This window comes from Rhinopithecus roxellana, chromosome 17 (genome assembly GCF_007565055.1).
Source record: "Rhinopithecus roxellana isolate Shanxi Qingling chromosome 17, ASM756505v1, whole genome shotgun sequence".
Lineage (NCBI taxonomy): Eukaryota > Metazoa > Chordata > Mammalia > Primates > Cercopithecidae > Rhinopithecus > Rhinopithecus roxellana.
The window spans coordinates 89,717,168-89,732,107 of record NC_044565.1 but is presented as its reverse complement, the minus strand read 5'-3'; the positions used below and the strand labels follow the sequence as shown (position 1 = coordinate 89,732,107).

The following is a 14,940-nucleotide window of genomic DNA, read 5'->3' as shown; positions in this document are numbered from 1 at the left end:
CGGCATTGAAACAGCCCTTTAGTAAGAACCGCTGGGAAAGTCTTTCCGAAGACCTCTCCCGAGCTGCACACACACACAAAGCAACACAAGCGCCAAGGCTCGAGACGAAAGCACCATGTCTATTTATGCTGCAGGTAGAAACTTCCACACACGTATTCGCTCATTTCATCTTCCCAAAAATTCTGCAGTGTCGATAATAAAGTTGCAAAACCAGATTCACAGAGGTTAAAAAACTTGCCCAAGATCACAAAGTTGGAAAGTGATGGAGTCCGGCCCAACTCGTGACTATCAGCCCCCAAAGGAACCCCTTTTCCATCAGCACGCGCTTCCCTGGGTTGAACAGAACCCAGACGTGTGACCGACGCTAACGGGCTGGCACTCGCGGTCCCACGTTGGCTCAGGGACACCCTTTCGGGGGCGTGTCCTCCCAGTTCTAGAGGTTCCCAGAGAAGAGGAGGTGCTCACTAACCAGGCAGCTCGCCCAGACTCCGGGCAGTGAGAGGAAGGGAGCGCCGGCCGCGGGAGCGGGATGGAGACCAGCAGCCCGCGGCCCCCGCGGTCCAGCCCCAACCTGGGGCTGAGCCTGGACGCCCGGCTGGGCGTGGACACGCGCCTCTGGGCCAAGGTGCTGTTCACCGCGCTGTACGCACTCATCTGGACGCTGGGCGCGGCGGGCAATGCGCTGTCCGTGCACGTGGTGCTGAAGGCGCGGGCCCGGCGCCCTGGGCGCCTGCGCTACCACGTGCTCAGCCTGGCGCTCTCAGGCCTGCTGCTGCTGGTGGTCGGCGTGCCGGTGGAGCTCTACAGCTTCGTGTGGTTCCACTACCCCTGGGTCTTCGGCGACCTGGGCTGCCGCGGCTACTACTTCGTGCGCGAGCTGTGCGCCTACGCCACGGTGCTGAGCGTGACCTGCCTGAGCGCCGAGCGCTGCCTGGCCGTGTGCCAGCCCCTGCGTGCCCGCAGCCTGCTGACGCCGCGCCGGACCCAGCGGCTGGTGGCGCTCTTGTGGGCCGCCTCGCTCGGCCTCGCCCTGCCCATGGCCCTCATTACGGGGCAGAAGAACGAGCTGGAGACGGCGGACGGGGAGCCGGAGCCGGCCTCGCGCGTGTGCACCGTGCTGGTGAGCCGCACCGTGCTCCAAGTCTTCATCCAGGTAAGGGCGTGAGTGGGGGGGGGAGGGGTGGGGGGAAGGGAACCCCCTCTCCCCGGGGAACAGGCATTTTCAACTTTAATGCTCGCCACCACCCAGAAAGTTGGGTCTCGTTGCCTCGTCCCATTTTACTAGATGGAGGGAGGCGTGGCCAAAGGGAAGCATTGAGAGAAATCCCGATATGAATTCAAAATCAACTCCAAAGTAAATGTTCCCACTCTTGCGAGAGTGGTGTTCAGTGCGTAAAGTGGCCTGCAGTTGCGTAAAGTGGCCTGCAGAGCCTGTGAAAATACGGAGTCCATGACCCACCCGGGTTTCCGCCTCGGTAGCCTGAAGTCTGTGTTCCAACGGGTCCCCCAGATGGCTCTGGAGAGGACCTCCCTGAAGGTAAGGTGGGGAGGGGAAGGCACTCCCGGCCTCTCTTCCAGAGGCCTGATCAGGCTTCTAACCTCATTTCCTGTTACCTTCTCCCTGGCAGCCTTGCCTTCCCCAGGCCACTTGTCCCCCAACACCTCTTGCTCCCACTTTCCCCGAACCCCCACCATGCCCAGCCTCTGACTTTTAAGTCAAAAGCTCATTCTGCTTTTGATTCCAACCCTTCTTATTCCCCAAAGTGCAGCTCTGCTCTCACCTCTTCCCCAACTCCAGGGACTCTCCCCTGTCTTCCGAATTCTCTCAGCATATGATGTATTTGCAGCACTTCACAATGCATTTTCTGAAAGTGATGCTCACCTTTCTAAGTGTCTGTCTCCATTTCCACATCGTTCTACAACCCAGTGTCCTCTGGTTGCTTGCTCTAGTCACATTAGACCATGATCTCATGTATCCAGCACATTGGGGAAGTGGGAAAGGCTGAGAAAGCACAGGCCCCTCCAGGCCCTGCTGGGCCTCCAGGAAACCTAAAGGAACAAAGCAGGGTGGAGCCAGGACCCCTTCTCTGCACACTGGCACATGAGGGTATGTGGGAGAGTTTACTGTGTGAATTCATCAGGGCACATGGAGGGTGCGGAGGCTCCTTACGGGACTCGTCCTAAGCAGCCTCCTGAGCGGCTGCTTAGTGCCATGTCCCCAGGTGAGGCTCCTTCTCATGTTAAGCTGCCTCCTGCAGCTGGAAGCCCAGCCTGCCTACATGGTCAAAGGGCCCTCTCTAAAGTCCCCCCTCTCTTTCTATACCCTCTCCTCATTCCTGAAGACCCCACCTTTGTTTGTGTCTGCTCATCCATACCCTGGGCAGGGGTAGGGGACCAAAGGGCCTCAAGGAAGGTGTTCACTCACCAACCTGCTTTTCACTCACAACTGGGAGAAATCCATGGAGCAGGCAACATCTTAAGGTTTCATGGGTGTTCAGTGGAGCCGCTTTGTTCCCATTCAATCTAAACATTGTGGAGGGGACACGGACTCTCCATGGACAGAATCCTTCCAGATCTTGAGCATGCCCCACAGTCCAGCCCCCAGAATACACGGAGGTCTCCGAGTCCCACCCCTGGAATCCATGGAGGCCACTGAGTCATCTTCAGAAGTATACCTCTATGGAGTGGCTGTCCTGGCAACAGGGCCTTCTCTCCACTGAACTTGTCACCTCGTATTTCTTTAAACATCTTCCTCTCCTAGTTCCTTTCTGGCAGGCTCAGCCCAGACACAGCTTGCCCATCACATGGAATCTCCTATGAATAACTGTCTGCAGTGATTTTCCCGTGGGTCTGGGGGCTCCAATGGGCACCTGGAATCAGGACACAAGTCTCCCGTGGATGTGGGGTATGGAGAGTGGGATCTGGCCTGCAGAGAGGGATGAAGGGACCAAATGCCTGAGGAAGATGTATTTGTTTCTTTGTTTATTTTACACATGGAAATTGGCATTTAAAAGTTTATAAGGCATGGTGCTGTAGCTCAAGCCTGTAATCTCAGCACTTTGGCAGGCTAAGGCAGGAAGCTAAGGTGGGAGGCCAGGAGTTCAAGACCAGCCTGGGTAACATAGTGAAACCCTGTCTCTACTAAAAGTACAAAAGTTAGCTGGGCATGGTGGCATGCCTGGTCGTCCTAGCTGTTGAGGAGCCTGAGGTGGGAAGATCCCTTGAACCCAGGAGTTTGAGGTTGCATTGAGTCATGATTGCATCACTGCACTCCAGCTGGGGTGACAGAGCAAGACCCTGTCTCAAAAAATAAAAATTAAAAATTAAAGGTTCATAATCTGTTTCTGAAATGAAAAACTCTAGCCATTGTGGAAGGGGAAAAAGAGGCTGGAGAGGGGTGTAGTCAGAACTCTATGCTGCAAATGATGGAAGCAGAACTGGAGGCAGCTTCAGCCAAAATTAAAAACTGAAGCAAGGATGTTGGGGCAGCTGAGATCTCAGGTCAGAATCAGGGGCTTCGGGCTCCCAGGAGCCCCTCTCTCTCCTGCTCTTCCCAGACTCAAAAAGAGGCCTCTGGGCCCAGGTCTGTCCATAGGGCAAGAACATGGCTTCTGGCATCCTCTATGATAATTCAATGAGATCATGTGGAATTGCCCAGAATATTGCAGGTCCTCAACAAATGTTCACCTTCTTTCCTTTCCTGCCTTTTCTTCCCACCTGAGGGTTTAACTCCAGCTCTCCCTTCCCAGCCTAGTACAGTGCCTGGCTCACAGGAAGCAGAATCAGGGCCTTCCCACCTGTCCCGTCTTCTCTCCCTCCCTACCTGCTCTGCTCTCCTCCTTCCCTCCCTCCTCCCCTCACTCATCATCAAGCTCCCTCCTTCCTCCACCCCTGGCCTCTTCGTAATAACTCAGCTCCATTTGCCTTCTCTAGATTTACTTTTTGTTTTGTTTTGTTTTGTTTTTGAGATGGAGTCTTGCTCTGTCGCTGGGCTGGAGTGCAGCGGCACAATCTCGGCTCACTGCAACCTCAGTCTCCTGGGTTCAAGTGATTCTCCTGCCTCAGCCTCCCGAGTAGCTGAGACTACAGGCGCGTGTCACCATGCCCAGCTAATTTTTGTATTTTTAGTAGAAACGGGGTCTCACCATGGTGGCCAGGATAGTCTCGATCTCCTGACCTTGTGATCCACCCTCCTCGGCCTCCCAAAGTGCTGGGATTATAGCCATGAGCCACTGCGCCCGGCCTAGGTTCACTTTTTGTTTGTTGTTTTTTTATTTTATTTTATTTTTACTTTTTTGCTTTGAAAACATCTTTACTCTTTAAACAAAGTTATATACGTATATATTTTTTAAAAAATGTGAGCATGAGTAAGCGAAGGGGCATGACAGTGTGGTAGGCTTGAGGAACCCCACAGTAGCTGTCCCTGTGGCCTCTGGGGCAACAGTGGGAGGACCAGCAAGGACAGGGCCAGCTGGAGACCCGCAGCCTCATCTCTCTGCTCTCTTCGCCCAGGAGATCTTCCCAGGTCTTCCCACCACTTTGGCCCACTACCACTTGGTACCCCACTCTACCAAGGGGTATTATCCTCCTTTTGCCACATCAATTCAGGTCCTGCTCTTGCTGCTGGGGTAGCAGGATCCCAAGGGCTAAAGTGACTGAGTGCCTTCCTGCAGCCTTGACCTGGTTTCTTGGCCTCAGAGGCAAGTGGGAACAACTTGAGGACCTGTTTGAATCTGAGGACTGCAAAGTAGGCTGAGGCATTCGGGGTCGCGTCTACAAAGCCAAGAGGAAAGGTGGTTCCTTCACAAGCTTGAGCACCCACGGGCCCTCCCTCTTCAGAAAGTCTTTCTGTCTCACGCTGACAGGGAAGGAGGGCTTCTGTATGACCTCTGACTTACAAGCTAGTGGTGCAGAGTTACTAACAAACAAGAAGCCAGCTCAGTTACCTTGGGGGATAGTGAGGTCATCATCACCTCCCATCCTAGATGCATTTTGCTGCCTGCATGACCACTGGGAGTTGCATAGGGATCTAGAACCTGCCAATACTCTAACTATGAGTAAAGATCCTGAGTAAAGATGAGTCAAAATCACTGATATGAGTGGTACTCTATTTTTTTTGTTCACCTTTGAAGGCTTGGGCAGATCTGGACCTAGCAGCTGTAATATTCTGGTTCTGAGTCCCAGAGCTACTTATTGAGGCAAGACATTACTCCAGAGCTGCTGATACAAGGTCTATAAAGTGTGTATTTGCAGAACTGTCAGAACCAATATTTTTTATCATCCACACTAGTAACCTTTAGCCCCATGACAAGTTAGCACTAAGCACAGAGCAGCAGGTACAGGAATCTACCTCCCAGCTGCCGGCACGTGGTTCCCAGTTGCAGCAGAAGAGCCAGCGCATTGCTGCTCCAACCTGGCTGTGCAGTTCTCTGCTGAGCCCTGGCATGGCTGTGACAATGAACCATATTTCCACAATGCCTGGGAGCCGTGTTCCACCACTTGTCACAGTCTGGAGTGGTGACTTCCAGGCTATTCCTAACAGGGAGACAAGCTTGGGAAAAAAAAAAAAAAACAGTGCCAAGCAATGTTTGTGTCTTAAATATGCTACTCACATAGTTTCCTTGACATGGTTCAACCTGGCTGGAGCAATGAAGCTGTGAAACGAATTCTGTCAGTCGAACAGCATCTTTTGACAAATAGTGCATTTAAAAATGTTTAACTTGAAACATACAGTGTATGTTAACACAACAAAATAACCAGACTCAAATTAGGATATTTTGGTTCTAATATTTCATCAGTGAGTTGATTCACTGTTCATATTAATCAGTGTTTTTTTTGTCCAAGAAAAAAGCTCACAGTTTTTGAAAGTACGAAAAACTGTAGTTTTCCCAGAAAGAATTTAAAGCTCCCAAAGATTAATTACTAATGTATAAATATATTTTTACTTTTGATCTTTGTCTTGACTGCCATTAAAACTACAAACCGATAGTAATTAAGTATGTCATTACTGATATAAACCTGTTTGGTTCCTCAACAAACTAAACTGGTGGTCATAGGTAGTGTTTTATTTTTCTTTCAGTGTTGCTATTTGCGAGCAAACATTAAGATAAAAAGGCATGAATGATAACTCCATAAAAAGGCACAGGGTCCAATTCAGATAGTTCCTACTGATTTTAAAGTGGTATTAAATATCATCCAGTTAGTCCAGGCACAGTGGCTCATACCTATAATCCCAGCACTTTGGGAAGCCAAGGTGGGCAGATTGCTTGAGCTCAGGAATTCAAGACCAGCCTGGGCGGCATAGTGAGACCCCCATCTCTACAAAAAATACAAAAATTAGCCAGGCGTAGTGTAGTGGCACATTCATGTAATCCCAGCTACTCGGGAGGCTGAGGTGGGAGGATCACTTGAGCCCAGGAGGCAGAGGTTGCAGTAAGTTGTGATTGCACTACCGCACTTCAGTCTGGGCGACAGAGCAAGACCTTGTCTCATTAAAAAAAAAAAAAAAAAAAAAAAAAAAAAAAAAAAAAAAAGCAGCTCAGTATTTAAAATGTTTGCTAAGGGAAAGGTGGAAGAGAGCCTTAGAACTGATGAGGAGAAACTGTAGAACACACTGATTTTGAACTTTTAAAAGTAAACATTTAAAACACAGGATATTATCTAAATAAATTTGGTTTTCTAAGTCAAATAGTATCAAATGATAACCCAAGGTGTGTGATGGAAAACAGCAATCCCGTCATTCTCCACACTCTGACTCATTTCTCTATTTCTCTAGTTGAGAGGCAAATACCATGTGTTCTTGTCTCTTGCCCTCTTTGCCTCCATATTTCTAAAGAGCACACTAGCTTTATTTCTCAGTTTTAAATTGTATCCACAGTCTTATACACCTATAGAAAATGAGCATTTTACTCTTCTACATTCCTATTCCTGCCCTCTGCCGCCATCACCCAACACACACTGGCCCCATCCTCCTTCCAGTATAATTCTACCACTGTGCTGGGTTAAATTTATGTTCAGTATTTATGTAATTGTGACTATGTAAACATTCTTCACAGATGACCCATGTGTTGCATTTTCTTTCTAATCCAAGGACTTTTGTTTTCTTTGCAGTTAATAATGTATGGTCTTTTTTTTCATTTGCATAGTTTTTTTTTACATACCTATTTGTAGTTCATTTTTAGCTTCTCTATCACAAGCGTAAATGCTCTTTCAGTATGTTCCGATCCATCAGATAACCTACCAGTTTCATCTTTTATTTTTCACTTCTCCCTGGAGCTCTCTGGCCTCCTGCTCCAGTCCCACTGATTGCTCTCTAGTGCACAGGGGGAACACAGGGAAGTCTCATCTGCACAGGGACCCCCTGGGGGCTCCCTTTCATCTGCGCAGGGTCCCCCTGGGGGCTCCCTTCCATCTGTGCAGGGGCCCCCTGGGAGCTCCCTTCCATCACTCCCTGGGCCCTCTGTGGGATACCCCATTTTGAATGACAGGTCCTCCTCTTTATTGGCTTATAACCTTATTTGTCTAGAACATATGTTCTTTTAATCTCCTGAGACCTGAGGAAGGGTCCATAGAGGGTAAAAAATTTGAGAATTTGCATGTCAAAAATTGTTTTCTTTTATCCTCACGTTTATCACAATGTGGCTGGGTATAAAATTCTAAGATGGAAGCTATTTTTCTCACAAATTGTAAAACACTGCTCATGATTTTCTAGCTTCCACCATTGCTTTTAAGAAGTGAATGTCATTCTGGTTTTCCATCCTATCTATGTGACCTGTTTTATCTGTTTGGAAGCTTTCAAGATCTTCTCTTTATACCCAAGGTGCTAAACGTCGTAAGAACAAGACTTGCCGTGAGTCTATTTCCATTCATTCTTCTGAGCACTCAGGCAGCCTTTCAGTCTAGAAGCTCAGATTCCTCAACTTTGGGAAAACTTTCTTGAATGCATTTTTAAATAAAATTTCCTCCCCTCTGTTTTCTCTTTTTTTATTTTTTCTTTCTAGAACCCCTATTATGAACATCCTAAACTAATTCGAGATTTTTTCTCTCTCCTCACTTTTTGAGAACTTTCTTAACCTTATCTTCTAATCCTTCTGTCGCCCCTTCTGCTGACGCAGATTCTGGGCCTGGGGCATGGCCAGATGGCGAGGGCCGCAGGGCCCTGGTGCTGCCCCATAGTCCTTGGCATTACCTCCACAGGTGAATGTGCTGGTGTCCTTCGTGCTCCCCTTGGCACTAACTGCTTTCCTGAATGGGGTCATGGTGAGCCACCTGCTGGCCCTCTGCTCCCAAGTGCCGTCCACTTCTGCCCCGGGCAGCTCCACCCCCAGCCGCCTGGAGCTGCTGAGTGAGGAGGGTCTCCTCAACTTCATCGTATGGAAGAAGACCTTTATCCAGGGAGGCCAGGTCAGCCTGGTGAGACACAAAGACTTGCGCGGGATCCGCAGCCTCCAGCGCAACGTCCAGGTTCTCAGTTAAGTCCTCTGCAACATCACCCCAGAAGAAAGGGGCCCAGGTTCCAGGGCTGTCTCCACCAATCCCTGGCCAGATTCCAGGGCTGCCTCCACCAATCCCTGGCCAGATTCCAGGGCTGCCTCCACCAGTCCCTGGCCGGGTGACCTCAGCAAGTCACTACCTCTCTCAAGGCTTCGTTTATTGTTGTCCCAGGGGAACTGTATAACCAACAGACTTCCTGTAGGGTTCGGTGGTATAATTAAAGGAAAGAATAGGAATTCTGTACATGAAGCCTCCAATCTGCTCCAGGGAGTAGCACACACAGGCAAGCAGAGACGTGACCACTTTTCAGTAAGTCTGGCAGTGTGGACGAACACAAGGAACAGTTATAGTAAAAGACTGCGGGTGCAAATTGTGGACTCTCAGATGGGCTGGGTCCCTCAATCCAGTTCCCTTCGAACTCCATTTTCCCTCCTGCAACACTGATCCGTTTGCTTTCTTGTTTTGTAAGTCTCTGGGAAAATTTGGCCTTGTAAGAGAAACTCCAAAAGGCACAGGAGAGCAGAGGTCTCTCCAAGCACCCACCATAACCCAGGCACTAGCTAGGGTATAGAGGGATCAAGTACAAGACAGAGTCTCTGCTGTCATCAATGTCAGTCTTGTGTATGGACAGAAACACAAGAGCTAAGTGCAATGTGATGTAATAAGTAACACAAAGTCAGCACATGAAGGTGTCAGCCTTCATTTTATGGACAATGGCCAGTCATTGAAAAAGTTGATGTCCATGAGTGAGGGGAGATTTGCTTTTGAGACCTATTGCACTCAGCACTTTGGAGAATGGGCTAAATGGTGCCTCTCAAACCTCAGTGTGCATAAGAATGATCTGGAGAGTCGTAAAATACAAGCCGTGGGGCCCAAGATTCTGCACTTCTACCAGGCTTCTCATTGATGTTGACACTGCTGGTTCAGGGGCTACCCTGGGCTAGATTATGGCTTTGCCAGTCAGAGCAGAATAGAAGCAGGAGAGGGAAGGGGTGGGAGGTTGGGAAACCCGTCATAGTCCAGTGCAGAGGAGGTAAGAGTCTCTTAGGGAGGTAGCAGTGAGAGCAGGGAAAACACACAGAGGAGAGATGCTAAGAAGGAACTTTTTAATAGACTGGATACAGAGAGGAACAGAAAAATAGGAGTCTCTGGCTTATGGCTTGAGTGCCAGATGAATGGCAGTGCTATAAATTAACCAGAGAAAGGACTAAAGGAGCAAGAAGCTTTCTAAGACAAGAAAGACACAAGTTCTTTTTTTTTTTTTTTTTTTTGAGATGGAGTCTTGCTCAGTCACCCAGGCTGGAGTGCAGTGGTGTGGTCTCAGCTCACTACAGCCTCCTCCTTGCAGGTTCAAGCAATTCTCCTGCCTCAGCCTCCCAAGTAGCTGGCATTACAGACACCTGCCACCACGCCTGGCTAATTTTCATCCTTTTAGCCAGGCTGGTCTCAAATTCCTGACCTCAAGTGATCCGCCTGCCTCGGCTTCCCAACGTGCTGGGATTACAGGCATGAGCCACCATGCCTGGCCCAAGAAAGACACAAGTTCTGTTGTAGATGCAGATAGATAACCAAGTAGGGATATCTAGCCCTGGGTTGGGAATATATTCTAGTGGCCAGGAGGAGCTCCTAGAAGCATGCTTTGTCCAGGTCATGGCCAGAGTGGACATTCACCCAGAGGACAGGATCATATGAGGTTTGAGAAGAGATTCAGGTTGGGATATAGCAGATAACCTCAAAGTGTCCTTCCAACCCTTGACTCCAGGACCAAGTTAGAGGGCAATGCTGCTGACCCCTTGGGCATCATCCTCCCTTGGCAATGGTGTAACTGAGAATGTGTTTGCTTTCTCCTGGCGCTGTCTCTCCCTCTCCCATGCTCTGCAGGAGCCATCGTGGCCATGTATGTCATCTGCTGGCTGCCGTACCATGCCCGCAGGCTCATGTACTGCTACGTCCCCGATGACGCGTGGACTGAGTGAGTGTGGCATAAGGGCCCTAGCACACAGGGTGGGGGCCCACTGGCCTGGGCCTGGGGTCTCTATTGCTCTGCAGAGGGACCCTCCATTGCTGGGTCCTCTGGAACTCTGGACTGCATTCCACCTGGTCCCGTGCAGTCTGTGCCTTGAAATCTCCCCACCAGGGATGGGGAACAGAGCGTTGTCTCTGACCTGGTAAGGCCGTGTGCATGAGAGGCCTAGCCAAGACTGTGGGATTCTCACTACAGGAGAAAGAGAAGCCTGCAGTCTGGGAAGGGGGAGAATGGGCCATGCTTCTGAGGTTTCCCCTCTCTCTCCTTCCTCTCCTATTCCGAGGAGAGTGTGAGGAAGACACAAAGCTGCGACCCCATGAGCTAACAAAGGTCTCCTTGGCAGAGACCAAGACATGCACCCCCTTTTATGACATGGTTGGAGAAGATGAGAGAATTCATAATCTGCCTTTCGGAAATCACTGTGCCCCAATCATAAGTGGGAGCCAAACATCCAAAACAATCGAGGTCCCAGGAAGCCTCCACAGAAAGAGCCATGTGACAGAAGCCTCCTCCTCAGGAGCCATCAGCACCCTTTACACTTGCGCGGGCAACATGAGCTCGTGCCAAGCACTTCCCACTGCAGAGAACCTGCAGCAAGGAGGGCGGCTCCTCAGAAGGACCTTTGGCTCTTAGTGCAGCCACATCTCTCGACCACACGCAGCAGCTCGGGGCACCCAGGGCCTCAGTGGCTGGACAGACGGCCCCTGTCAGTCAGCAGTGTCACCTTACCACGAGGTGACCAGGAACTGCAGCCAGGGATGGCAGATCATAGAGGCTGGGTGGAGGGCGTCAGCTGCTGGTGATGAAAACATTTGTGGAATTTACATTGTACTTCCTGGCCAGGCGTGGTGGCCCACGCCTATAATCCCAGCACTTTGGGAGGCTGAGGCAGGTGGATCACCTGAGGTCAGGAGTTCAAGACCAGCCTGGCCAACTTGGTGAAACCCCGTCTCTACTAAAAATACAAAAATTAGCTGGGTATGGTGGTGTGCACCTGTAGTCCCAGCTACTCAGGACTGTAGGCAGGAGAATTACTTGAGCCCAGGAGGTGGAGGTTGCAGTGAACCGTACCATTGCACTCCAGCCTGGGAGACAGAGCAAGACTGTCTCAAAAAACAAAAAACAAACAAACGAAAACCACTCTGCTTCCTGATAGCAGAAAACAGGCTTCCTCATGCAGCCCTCTGGAGGAGAGGCATTCTCCAGCAGGAAGTGGACACTGCGAGGAGGTGACCGATCCTCTAACCAGGCTTCCGGGTTTCTCTTGCAGCCCACTGTACAATTTCTACCACTACTTCTACATGGTGACCAACACACTTTTCTACGTCAGCTCAGCTGTGACTCCTCTCCTCTACAACGTCATGTCCTCCTCCTTCAGAAAACTCTTCCTGGAAGCCCTCAGCTGCCTGTGTGGAGAACACCACCTCATGGAGCAGTTACCCCCTGAAGCCCCAGAGTCCCACCCTAATGGATACAGCTTCAGGCTTTGGGGATACCCCAGAAACCCTGACCCGAATGTAATACAAAAATGAACAGAACAAGCAGAATGACCAATTGCTTAATCATCTGGCAAAGCAGGCGAGCAACCTTATCACTAATCATTTAAGCTTTGCAGCCAGGGTGACTTCCATCAACCCCAGCTCTGCTGAGAACCATCAAGTGCAGGGAAGCCACGTGACCCCTCCTAGCCTCAGGCTCCCTCATCTGTGTAGTGGAGATAAAGAAGAGCACCCATCTCTTAGTGTTGTCTGAGACTAAAGTGCTTAGCACACAGCCTGGTGCATAGTAGATGCTCAATAAATTTTTGCTGGCACGATTTCTGTTGCTACTGTTGTTGCATGGCTATTATTTCTGTTGCTACTGTTGTTGCATGGCTATTATCATTGCTTTCCTGCTGTCCTGAAAGCCCACGACACTTTTCTGTAGTTTTATGCTCAGATGTCCTGTGAATTTCCTCAAATGACAAATCAACAGTACCCCAGAAGCTGACCAAATTGGTACCTCACATGAGCTATGGTAAGATTCTCCATTCTCTCCAGGCAGGGAGCAACTATTGACACTGACAGCAGCTTCTGCAGGCTCTGGAAAGCCAGTGCACTGCTGGTATCCCCTCCTGCCTCTGGTCAAGCCAGCCCATGTGGCTTACGGGGAAACAAATGGCCATGCACACCCTGCCACAAGGCACATGCGGCCCAGGTATGCTCTGGCCAGCACAGTGCTGGACAAGAGTTGAATCTTAATTCTCTTCGTCAGGGCAGGCTCTGCCCGTTTGACAGCAGGCTTCAGTCCCTGCACTACACGCACAGGCCAGGCCCTCTTCCTACCGCCAGCCTTGCACCTGGAGGCGGTAAGGTTGAGGCCAGGGGAGGAATGGTGCTTTTCACTGAGTGCAGAGGACGCAGTGGCAAAAGGCAGGGGAGGGTACCCGCCTGTGAGGGGAGGAGGAGAGAGGTGGGTGCAGGACACAGCACCAATGAGAGGTTCATTTTGATGGACTGCATCAATGCTTCCCTGGACTCTGTCCACCTCCTGACCCATCCCCCACCCCCTACTCCCACAATGAACACTGCACACACTCATCACACATACATCACACGGGCACACGTCACACATGTATGCACAGACTCATTACATGTAGACATACCACAAGCACACGGCATGTGCACACATCACACATCACATGTGCACACATCATGTCACATACACACTCATTACACCTACAGCACACATCAGATGCACATCACACACACCACATGTAAACTCACATGCACACGCGTCACGTGCACACACACCTGGGCTGGTCCACTGAGAGGAGCCGGCAGTGGCTTCTACGCAACTCGGAGGTGACTGTTCTCCAGCTCCTCAGCCCCAGAACCCCTGAGAAGAGGCCAGAGGTGATGACCACACTCCCTTCACGGAGCCTTCCCGGCCTAGGACCACCATGGGTACCCACACGTGGGCCTCGTCGGGCGAGGACATGGCACCTGGAAAGGAGGAGCGACAGCAGCCCTGGCGTGGGGACCCCTAGAGGGGGCGGCTCTGACGGGCAGGCCACGGGCTCGCGGTGTTTATGGAGGAGGAAGGAGCTTCAGATCCGCACCAGGAAGGGTGAGGCCCACCCGGCCTAGCGCCACCGCCAGTGATGGTGCAACCTCCCTTTAAGCCGCGGCTTCGGAGTCCCTGGGTCAAAGCGGTGACTGCGGCATCCTTACACCCCAGTCAAAGCTCCAGAGAGGTCCAGGAAGCAGGAAAGGCAAGAAGTAGCTCCCAGTCCAAACGCAGATGAGACGGCGTGGGAAGCAGGCTGGGGCGAGGTGTGGGGCGTGGGCCGGGAGAGCTGATTCAGCGGCCTCCTCACTGGGACCAGGGGAACCCTGGGCAGGTTCAACTCCCTGAGTCTGTGTCTTCATCTGCAAAACTGTTGGGGGCAGAAAGCTCTTAAGCCATTTAAAAACAGTAATTCAGGGCAGCAAGAATGGATCTGAATTTGAAGCAATTTGTAATCTTCATTTATCTCTTTTGCATATGTGTGTGGTGTGTGTGTGTGTGTGTCCATAGAAATGTTAATGCGCTTGATTTGGGGTGTTCTTCCAAGATCCTGCTAAGGGTGTTATGTGATATATGGCGTATATCCCAGGTTGCTTTTCTAAAACATGGCAAACCCAAATTGAAAAATACGTCTGGCCCCAAGGGCTTCAGATCAAGGATTGTGGATCTGTAGTACCTAATAATAAGTTTATAATAATTAGATAAGATAATGTTAAGCTCCTACCACAGTGCCTGGTATATAGTAAATGCTCAATAAATGCTAGTTGTCATTATTGTCATCATCATCCTAGACCCCAAACTGGGTAAAACCTGGTAGTGTCCCTTAGAAAAGATTATATGAATGAGGCACACTTTTTCTGCTACATGTTACCAAAGTACAGTAAGAGGCAAGAGAAACAAGATGTAAAGAATAGATTGAGAAACATAAATGAGCTACTTCATATATTATCCAAAATTTTCATGCAAATCATTAGGCAAAACACCAGGACCCCAAAGGTCAAGAAACACACAGGAGGAAACATGCTCAGCCTCAATAGTTCCTGGAGAGATGTCAGCCCAAACAATAACACGTGACATTTTATGGGCAATATATTAACAAAAAATGTCAATGACCAGAACAAATATTGGGTGACATCAGTGTGCTCCTGTCTTAGAGGGAGAAGAAACTGAATAACTTTCTTGGAAAGCAAATTGGCAATATATTTTGAAAGCCATAAAGTGCTCAGAAACTTAGACCCTGTAATTCAACTCCTGGATATTTACTTTGAGATAATTTGCTAAAGAAGAAAAGGCCTCTCTATGTGAACACAGAGTCATTGCAACACTCTTCATTTGGGCCTTTATGAGCAGGCACTGGTTCAACAACATAAATC

The 14,940-nt window shown here is 49.9% G+C and overlaps 1 protein-coding gene across 1 annotated transcript; it reads left to right on the top strand.

Annotated features, from left to right (window-relative positions):
* Nucleotides 1-359: 359 nt before the first annotated feature.
* Nucleotides 360-12,335, top strand: NTSR2 (neurotensin receptor 2). Its single transcript, XM_010379652.2, is given in 5 exon segments — nucleotides 360-1,153; nucleotides 8,197-8,470; nucleotides 10,375-10,465; nucleotides 11,790-11,964; nucleotides 11,966-12,335. Coding segments are annotated over 5 exon segments (1,239 nt in total). The 5' UTR covers nucleotides 360-529; the 3' UTR covers nucleotides 12,041-12,335.
* Nucleotides 12,336-14,940: the final 2,605 nt, after the last annotated feature.